This window comes from Alnus glutinosa, chromosome 12 (assembly GCF_958979055.1).
Source record: "Alnus glutinosa chromosome 12, dhAlnGlut1.1, whole genome shotgun sequence".
NCBI lineage: Eukaryota > Viridiplantae > Streptophyta > Magnoliopsida > Fagales > Betulaceae > Alnus > Alnus glutinosa.
In genome coordinates, this window is record NC_084897.1 from 15,663,768 (window position 1) to 15,674,920 (window position 11,153).

General features: G+C 35.3%; 1 protein-coding gene across 1 annotated transcript; it reads left to right on the top strand.

Moving 5' to 3' along the window:
• Positions 1 to 4,529: 4,529 nt before the first annotated feature.
• On the top strand, positions 4,530 to 5,636 carry LOC133852585 (cation/H(+) antiporter 4-like). Its single transcript, XM_062289356.1, has one exon. It carries the CDS (start codon positions 4,530 to 4,532, stop codon positions 5,634 to 5,636), a length of 1,107 nt encoding a protein of 368 aa, XP_062145340.1.
• The last annotated feature ends 5,517 nt before the right edge of the window (positions 5,637 to 11,153 follow it).

The window sequence follows — 11,153 nt, forward strand, 5'->3', positions numbered from 1 at the left end:
ATATATATATATATATATATATATATGGCTGTGCAAAGAAAACAAAAAAAAAACCCTACCCCATTAAACCCTAGCATGCCGCACCTAGCCCCCCTTCATTTTTTCATTTCTTTTCTTCCTAGCGCCGCAGCCCGCATGTCCTCTTCCTCTTCTTCATTCTTCTAGAGTTCTCTCCCTCGTTGTCCAACTGGTTTTTCTTACCCAGTTACCCTTGGCTATGGAGCTCTTCTGTTCTCCCTTCTTCTTCTTCAGCCAGGACGATTGTGAGTCCTTTAACAAAAGGGAGAAAACATTGTCTGGATTTGGTGGTGGTAGAGGTTCACAACATGGAAGAAGCCATCTCTGATGATTCTGTGTTGAACCGCTCTTCTACTCCGCTGTAAGAACGTACTCTTTCTCTTTTCAGCTTTTCTTTTTGCCCATTTTCTTTATTGTGTTTGATTGCTGCAAAAATCGTTAATTTGTTAGTGATTTCTCTATGCTTTGTTTGGTTCCTGAGATAATCTGGCATGTTTCTGATCAAGGTATTGAATCCACCCCACCTCACACAACCCGCACCCCCTGCCCTGCATCACCCCGCACCGCACAAATTCTCCCTTTTTTGTGCGGTTCGGGAGTGCAATTTTAGGGACCTGCATGGGGGCTGGGCAGGGGAAAAAAGGGTGGAAATCAGCCCTGTAAATATATATATTCATACTTTAACCCTTACTTCAAAAAAAAAAAAAAAATGTATTTGGCCCCCTCCCATTAAAATGTTTGGCTCCGTTTCTGTCCACCAAAGTGTAAGTTGGTAAAGTCCCTTCTTAGTAACATCTGGTTCGCGGACTACTATCGCAAGCGGGTTCGAACCCGTGACCACTAGGAAGAAAGGAGGGGGGAGTTGAACCCTATCTCCTGCTGCTTTACCAACTCAACTATCACCTTGGTGGTAGCCAAAGTACTTAATTGATATACACAGATTGTTATCATAAAATACTTCTAAGAACGGATTTGAAAAATGTTTTGAGTCCACCTTTTCTCCATTTGCCTACTTAATTTGATTACATATTCAACGCTTGCGCTCATTGGCTTGCAATCATCCAACTAGAATTTTTTAAGCATAGCCTTTCTTGACAAATATAAATGCCTTCCATCATTTGCTTCACTTCAATGCCAAGATAATAAGACATAAGTTCAAAATCTATTATCTCAAACTCTTGGCCATTGCTTTCTTGAATTCTTCAAACATTCTAGGATTTTTTTTTTCCCTATAATGATAAAGTCATTTACATACAAGCAAACAAGAAATATATCTCCACTTTTGTTGATAATGATGTTGAGCTGCTTCATAACTTCTTTTGGAGAATTCTAATCCCATGAACTTGCTTCATTGAACTCAATATCTCTACTTATGTTTTATTTTACATTTTTCTTTCGGCAACTCCATTTTGTTGTGAAGATCTTGGAATTGTTAGAAGATGAAAATTTTCATTTTCTTCACAAATTATTTTGAAACCATTTGATATAAATTCACCTAAGTTTTTTTTGGCTAAAATCATCAATGAAAAGAATTTTTCTTAACAAATGATGGTGGATTAATTGGACCATAAATGTCAGAGTGAACAAGTTGTAAAGTCTCCATTGCTTTTGTGCTAACCTCTTGGAGAAAGCCTTTTTTAAATTGCTTTTCCAAAAGACACCATTCACAAAGAAGATTTGGGTGGTCAATGGAAGGTAATCCTTTCACCATCTTCTTCTTGGCCAACAAATTTAATACTTCAAAATTTAAGTGGCTAAGTCTCGAATGCCAAAGCTAATTGGAATCTCCAATATAATTTTTCATGGATTTAGCCACATCGATTTGAATTTTGAGTACGAATGTTCAGTTTCTTATCATTGGAACTTTGACTATTAAATTTCCCAAACTAGCTCTTATCGAAAGACTACAGATTATAAGAATATCATAGCCTTTTTCTAGGAGTTGTCGCAAGCTCAAAATATAAATTTTCATAGTTATTACATAGTAAACATTAATAATAAATTAATGTTCACCATTTCTCAAGCGAATTAAAATTGTACTCTTAACCTTTATCAACACTTTTGACAAGTCTCCAAAAATGACATTCCAATCATAGATTCAATAAACTCCACAAACTTTCTTTTGTTTCCACACATATGGTTTCTTTTCGCATTTTCAAGATATAACAAAATTTTCTCTCCATTTTCTTTTCTTTTGTAAGCAAATAAGAAAGTTGGTTGCACATATTCATTCTCAATGTAATTGGCTTTTTCTTCAGCATTGTAAATACTACTTGTAATTTCCAAAGCATAATGACCATATTTTTTACAAGGAAAACTAAACTAAAAAGCCAAAAATACATTGCTTAAGTCTACCTAAATTTGTGTATTTGTTTATTTATTTATTTTTGTGAATTTTGTTTCCTTTATATATATATATATATGCAGGATATTTTTGGGGCGGAAGGGGGACTATAATCCTAATGGCAGATTGGTAGGTTTTATTAACAAAATTGAAAGATTAGGAGGAAATTGCAAATTGCGTGGTAGATTAAGGGGGCCAATGTAGTTTCCCCTTTTTTCAATAATAACATTCAATTTGAAATTATTTATACCTCCTTCCTTGTAGCCTTAATTTTTTTTTCTTCCACACCCGCTTGTTTTGACCAGCTCATTCTTCTCTTCCTCTTCCACGTCGTCGAGCACTTTTGTTTCCTTCATATTGATATTCTTTCTCCTTCCAAGAGACCTTTGTTTGTAGCATTTGCACTAAAGGCTCTTGCTTCTTCTTTTTCTTATTCTCTTCATGAGCTTGCAAGAAAGGGTGCCAAGAACTTATATACACATGGTTAAGATTATAAATAATCAATGTGGGACACTTAGGATCGTAACATACTACCATGCTCCATAGCTAACGTCCAAAGCAACCCATTCATCTATCAGTATTCAATGGCTTAACATTATGCCCACACATAGTAACAAGATATTTTGATGCAGCCTTATAAGTCGCCCCTTCCGAGACTCGACCACAAAGCCGCAACTCCGTTAATCCTAAGTGCCTTACTTGCCAACTATATACCAAGAGCTTATATATATACGGTTAAGACTGTATTTAACCCATGTGAGAGACTTATGATCGTAAAATAGATCTTTTGACTCTTTGATGGCAACAACAATATAGTTGAATTAGATATCTAATGAACAAAATATTTTTTCAACCCTTGTATCATTTAAATCTTTACCGTACCTCTTTAGTTGATTTACAATGGCCAACACTCATGAAAAATAATATGAAATTGGTTCAGAGTCCTTCATACGCAAGACTAGAATCAAACTTACTTTCCAAAGTTTAGATGCAAAACTTTCTTTACTTTATCAACTTCTTGATAAGAGTTTTGAAGAATCTCCAAATTTTGCTTGGAAATAGTTGCATTAACAATTCTTAGTAACATGCCATCATCCAAGCATTGATGGATGATCATGATGGCCTTTCAATCCTTCGTTTTAGTGTATGTAAAGAATTATTTTGAGTTTGAGATAAGGAATCTTTGTTCTCCAATTCCTTGTAACCAGCTTTCTCAACGATCTCCTATAAAACTTCTAATCCCAAGATTACTTTCATATAGATATATAGTTGCATTTCGTGAACCGATGCATTTGAAATGGAATCATTCCATTTTCCATTTTCTTTTCTCACCACAAGTGGCTTTAATACCAATTTGTTGGAAATCAAGAGGGTTAAAACACATGATCAATATTCTAAGGAAGATAAGTGGAGAAGAGGATAAACACACCAAAATCAGTTTTTATTCCACTCACTTGAGAATAATGACTAGATCGTATGAATATTTATAAGATGAGCAATGCTATTTAGTAGACTTGTATACGATTGCCATACAACTTGATAATACGGTAGTGAAAATCAATCATTAGATCAATACTTGTAAAAAAAAAAGAAAAAAAGAAAAAGTTGATTTTCACTGCTATGTTATCCTAATTATATGACAGTTTTATAGTAATCTACTAAATAACATTACTCTTATAAGATACAGTGATGCTTATCATTTTCCAATATTCAACTCACTCATTTACATCATATGTAAATCTAATATAACAAATTAATAAATCCCATATAACATATATACATAACAAATCTCATGTGACTCCCAAAATGATTCTTCCTATATTTAACAAATTTATTTTCCAAATCGACTTTTAGACCAAATTCATGTAAGACCCTTTAACTCTATGAATCTAGAATAAATTAGACATGAATATTGCTAAATCAAGTTTAATAACATAATTAATGACATTTTTTGCCAATTTGATGAGATGATATTTCATGGTTAAGAGTATTTTAAGCGTAAGTCCTAAAATTAAGAATGAAAGAAATTATTGATATTCTAGGCACATCATACTATATTGCAAAATACATTTTCTATCACATAATCTTTAGTGGTAAAACACCATTGCTTTCCTGAACAAGATCACTTGATGGGTTTCTCCAACATTTTTTATTTTAAGTGCAGCTCATGACAGACCAAGTGTATGCTTTGTCAAGTGTTAGCATCCTACTGACTACAGTTTTCATGCCAGTCCTAGTGAAGTACTTGTACCATCCTTCAAGGAAATATGCAGGTTACCAGAAAAGGAATATTATGCATTGCAGACGCAATGAGGAGCTCAGAGTCTTAGCATGCATTCACATGCCAGATGACATTGCTGCAATAACAAAACTACTTGAAGTCTCGTGCCCATCTAGTGAAAGGCCCCTTGCCATTTATGTGCTTCACCTTATCGAGTTAATTGGCCGAGACTCTCCTATTTTTATTTCCCACCAAATGCAGAAAAAGATTGTTTCCAAAAATAGTTCTTATTCTGAGAATATCATTCTCGCCTTCAATCACTTTAAACAACACAATCCGGGAGTTGTATTAGTAAATATCTTCACAACAATCTCCCTACCCAAGTTCATGCATGAGGACATATGCATGCTTGGGTTGGACAAACTCACATACCTCATAATACTCCCGTTCCATCGAAAATGGTCCATTGACAGTCTGGTCGATTCAGAGGACAGTACCATAAGGACCTTAAATTGTAGTATGCTTGAACTAGCCCCCTGCTCAGTTGGGATCTTAGTTGACCGTGGTCATTTAGGCCGCTCAATGGTTTCATCAAATTCATCCTATTATGTTGCCATGATCTTCTTAGGAGGTAATGACGATCGAGAGGCATTGAGTTTTGCCAAACGCATGGCGAATGACTCGAATATCACACTGACTGTGGTTCACTTTGTTGCCTCTGGCAGTGACGTTGATTCCTGCTGGGACAAATTTCTTGACAATGAGATATTGAAGGATGTTAAACTTAACAATGTGGGTGATGAATATGTGATATACCTAGAGGAGGTGGTGAAAGATGGACCTCAGACGGCATTGATAGTTCGGTCTTTGGTGGACGAGTTTGACCTTATTATTGTTGGTAGACGACATAACGTAGACTCTCCGCAAACATCAGGGCTTGCAGAATGGATTGAGTTTCCAGAGTTGGGGATTATGGGAGACTTGATTGCCTCATCAAATATTAACAAAAAAACTTCTGTTTTGGTGGTTCAACAACAACAGATTGACAGTTAGATATGGAACTAAATCCATTCATCTTCGATCTTGTGGTGTAAGTATAAAATTTAGGAAAAAGACTTCACTTTACCACCCCTGATCTTTCCTCACTTTTGCAATTGTACCCTTAAACTAAAGTGCGAATTTAATGTATCAATCTTTCAATTTTTTTCAATTCCACCCCTCTATTAGGATTTTCTGTTAAATGTTATCCAAATTCCCAAAATACCTCTGTTATATATATATATATATATTTTTTTTCAAAGATTCAGCCATAAGTATTTTTTAAAATTCTATTAAATCCTCACCAACATCTATATCCTTACAATTATTTTCTTTTTTCTTTTTTCCTAAAAAAATGAGGACTATTTTAGGAATTTTGACACCCCTCCGTTATGATTTAACGGAAAATTCTAAACGAGGAGTGAAATTGAAAAAAATTGAAAGATAAATACACTAAATTGGTACTTTTTAAAGTTTATGGGTATGATTGCAAAAGTGATGAAAAATTAGAGGTGGTACATGAAGTTTTCCCTAAAATTTAATGCAAGAGAAATAGGTAGTTTATTGTTAGGTCTTTGAGGTAGTAATATGCATGAGATTTGAGATCAATGGGGTTAGGAGGACTTCTGTTTATATTGAGTATGAAAAGGGCTATCCCTATTTGTGAAGCCTATTATTATAAAATCTTTACCATTGGTTCCATAATTCCAATTAATGGTTAAATTTTATGTTATAAAAAATGTCCAATACAAATAAAAGAGTCAAGGGAAAAATTCACTTAACCCCCCAAAGTATCATCACTTTGGCATTTTAGCCTCCAAAGTTTTAAAAGTGACATTTGAACTCTACAAACTACGAAACTGTGACAATTTAGCCCATCCATTAAGGTTTTTCGTCTATTTGGACTGAATATAAGTCACGTGTGTCACACATGACTTTTTAGCTCCTAAACTTCCAAAAATGCAGCTGCTGTAAAATATTATAAAAACTAAAAAAAAAAAAGAGGGTCAAATACAAAATAAAAAGAACTAAAATAAAATAAGCCACCCCCTTTGGCCGGGATGGGGGTGGTTTGTCCACCCCATAATGGCCAAATGGAGGTGGCTGACCAACCCCAAACTATTTGCCACCCCCATTTTGTCAAAGGATGTGGCTTGGCCACTCCTATGGCTGGCCTAGGGTGGTCGCAACCACTCCCATGCCCATTGGGAAAACCTGCTTTAAGTTATTTTATTGGTGTCTTTCTCGGGCCCAAAATCCATCATTTTCATCTTTGAAAATCTACTTTAAGTTATCTCTTGTTATTTCTAGGGAACATTTGTTTTCTTTGAAGAAGTTAGGGTTCTCTAAATTTGTTTATTATCTTTTTATTTTTTTTATTTTTTTTTATCTTGGTTATTAAACTTTAACTCCTTGGTTATTATCCTATTATGATTATTCCAATTAAAAGCCTATCAAAACTGCTCTGTTAACTGCAGGCCTAAATCCTTAAAACCTAATGTAATAACCCCGACTCCCTTTTGAATAGGGGTGGGCAAAATAAGCTCGTACCCGCAAAACCGACCCGGTCCGCACCGACCCGCCCCGCGAAAAACGGATACAAGCAACAATTCTAAAATCGCGGATCCTGAATAATGAAATTCGTTGCTTTTGGGGCGGGTTGCGGTGTTAATAATTTCCCCACCCGCAGACCCGCCCCGCCCCGCGTCCCTCTTCTCTCTTATCGCATGATTTTGAGATTTCCCCCAAAAATACCCTAACTCCCTAAAGCGTCCCGCCGTCCTCTGTGTCAAGCTCAAGCGTGATTCTTTCCAATTCTGGCCTTAAAGAGAAACCCTCAACACATCAGACCAGGCTCCAGAGCGGCGCATCCCATGAATTAGGGTGAATTACTGATTCTTTCCAATTCTGGCCCAATTTGATTTCTTTTCTTATGCAATTTAGGGTTTGAAATCAAATGGGTTCTTCAACTTCTTCACTCTTTAAAACTGGGACCGTTGGCCATGCCCATCACTCATCTTCCACACAATTTGTGCATCAAATATTCACTGTTCAACTTCCACCGCCGGCCGTTGGTAATATAGGTAGTTCAATCTCTCTCTCTCTCTCTCTCTCTCTCTCTCTCTCTCTAAGACGTTGTTTGTGATATTTGGATGCTTGTTGAATATTTGGAGAAATACTAAAGCAGGCTGGAGGATTATTGATGATTTTAAATTTCTGACAATAATTCTTTTATATTTTCAGTTGATTTCACGCCAATTCAACCTCGGTCTTTCAGTCTCAAAGGCTCAAGTTCAACGGGTAACAGAATCTGATCTTGAATTCTTGATGTGGTTTTTTATTTTAATCCATGTATATTTTGTTTCAATTAAGGTTCAAATTGTCTTCAATAGCAATAAGTTCATCAATTAGATTGTTTGAGTGTGAAAATCATGGTTATCAAAAGAAATTGCTGAAGGAGTATGTTTATGATAAACCCAGAATTTTCTGTTTGTGGGTGTTTTCTCTGCTATGTGCTCTCTCAACTGCTAATCTGTTATTATATTTACATTCAACGAATTTAGAGTATTTCTTTTGGTGGCTGGTCTTATGCAATGATTTTAACTTTTAGAGTTTAACCCCCCTCTGTCATCGTAAATTGCTGAAGGAGTATGTTTAAGATAAACCCAGAATCTCCTGTTTGTGGGTGTTTTCTCTGCTAGTGCTATGTGTTCTCCCAGCTGCTAATCTGCTATTATATTTACATTCAAGGAATTTAGTGTATTTCTTTTGGTGGCTGGTCTTATGCAATGATTTTGGAGATTCATTCCATTCTCTCTATTTGGTTTGATATGTTTTTATCACTTAGAAATCAGGAGGTGAATGATACCAAGTGGATTGGTGAATATTGTCAAATTCAGTTATTTGAAGATGATGTTTGTGGGTTGGTGAATATCGTTTTCAAATGTTTTTGTTCTTAGTGAAAGAATTCTTTGATTGCAAATTCGCAATGTTAGAGTTATTGGTTTGATATAATACATTAACAAACAAAGTCATTATTTTTTCAGTCTTGGATAAATAAAACTTTTCAATTTGGTTTTTAGAATTTAAGTGTGTGTATTCTTGCATCAATTTTTGTTATGAATCCTTATGTGAATCCTAAATTTAATTGTATATATAATTTGTTGGTAGAGTTATATGCAAATTCTATGGATTGTATATATATTTGTTATGAATATTTTATATATATATATATAAAGTTCAATATTTTATAATTTGTTGATGAATTTTTTTTTTTTTTAAAAAAAAAACTAATTGTAGATTCATGGCTGGTAATGCAAATAGTGGTGCTAAGAATATTGGTTCTATTACTGGTGCTTCGGCTTCACCTAGTCCTATTCCTAGTCTTTTAGATAGCACTATGCCTCCCATTAATACTGAGAATGTTGAATGTGTTGGTGATGTTGGTACTCAGAATCCTAATCCAGTTGAAGCTCTTCCACCAAAACCTAAAACAAATGTGCAAAAATCAATTGTATGGGAACATTTTACCAAGGTAGAGGGGGGTGATCCCGAAGATCCTAAATCAAAATGCAACTATTGTAGCAAATTATTTAGTTGTCACCCCAGAAGGCTAGGCACTTCATCTATGTTATCACATATCAGAAATAGTTGCAAGAAATATCCTGGTCGGTTTGGCAAGTTAGATAAGTCACAATCAATGCTTAGTTTTGATGCTAAGAAGGAAGGACAAGTAGGAGAAGGATCTGTTGGCAATCTTGTCATTGCGAAATATAATGTTCAAAAAATAAGGGAGGCATTGGCTAAGATGGTAATTGTAGATGAGTTGCCTTTTAGATTTGTGGAGGGTGAAGGGTTTCACGATTTCATGAAGACGGTTGAGTCTAGATTTAAAATTCCTTCCCGTTACACTGTGATGAAGGATTGTTTGAAGATATTTATATCTGAGAAGGAAAAGCTTAGGGCAATATTCTTGACAACTGGTGCACGGGTTTGTCTTACCACTGATACATGGACTTCAGTTCAAAATCTTAATTATATGTGTGTCACTTGCCACTTTATTGATAGTGATTGGAATTTACATAAAAGAATTATAAATTTCTCTTTAATTCCTAATCACAAAGGAGAGACTATTGGGAAAAAGATAGAATCTTGTATGCTTGAGTGGGGTATTAGTAGCATTTTTACTGTCACAGTTGATAATGCTAGTGCCAATGATACTGCTATTGAGTATTTGAAGAGGAGAAGTAGAGATAAGGTGGGGGCCATATTGGATAATGAGTTTATGCATATGAGGTGTTGTGCTCACATATTAAATCTTATTGTGACTGATGGTTTAAAAGAGGTTAGTGACTCTATTATAAAAGTTCGAAATGCGGTGAAATATGTAAAATCTTCACCTTCAAGATTTGATAAATTTAAGGCTTGTATGGAGATAGAAAAAATTCAGTTTAAGGGTTTATTGTGTCTTGATGTTCCAACTAGATGGAACTCCACATATAAGATGTTAGAAGCCGCTGAAAAATGTCAAAATGCTTTACATTTAATGGAAGAAGAAGATGGATACTTTGTTTCGACGTTGTTTGAGGGAGGGCAAGGGAGAAGAGGTTTGGGACCTCCTACTTTTGAGGATTGGGAAAATGTTAGGGTTTTTCTCAAGTTTTTAAAACTTTTTTATGATGTGACCATGCGACTTTTGGGTTTTTTTGTATGTGACATCTAATATGTACTTTCAAGAGATTTGTGGCATCCAAGCACATTTACAAGCTTTTAGTGAGAGTGGGGATTATGTATTAAGTGCCATGGCGGAGAAAATGAAGATGAAGTACAATAAGTATTGGGGAAATCTTGATAGGGTTAACTTGATGTTGTTTGTTGCAGTCGTTCTTGATCCACGCACCAAATTGGATTCATTAGATTATTGGTTCAAAGAAGTTTTCAGTGTTGAGCAAGCAACTCGAATGATTACAAAATTGAGGTTCCACTTGGATAAATTATATGATCACTATGACAACAATGGTGGGAGTTCCTCTCGGGTTCATAATGGTAGTGATTCCTCAACCACAATAGATGAAAGTGAGAGTAGTGACAATTCATTTCACTTCATGAGTAAGTTTCAGAAGTACCGGGCTTCTAAAAGTGATGTAGAAAGCAAATCGGAACTAGATCGCTATTTGATGGAGGATGTAGAGAAAATGAATGTTAATTTTGATATTTTGAATTGGTGGAAGGTGAACTCAACCAAATTCCCAATACTTGCCCAAATAGCACGGGATGTATTAACAATTCCCATTACAACGGTTGCTTCAGAATCGGCTTTTAGCACTGGAGGGCGTGTTTTAGACCCTTTTCGGAGTTCATTGGCACCAACAACAATTGAGGCCTTGATATGTTCACAGAATTGGTTAAGGTCAAAACCCATAAGCGGTGGCAATGGTTATGATTCAGAGATAATTGATGATGTTGAAAGTTATAGGCTCAAATCAGGTAAGCTTTCTATTATTTAAATATTCACTTACTCTATTTATCAAA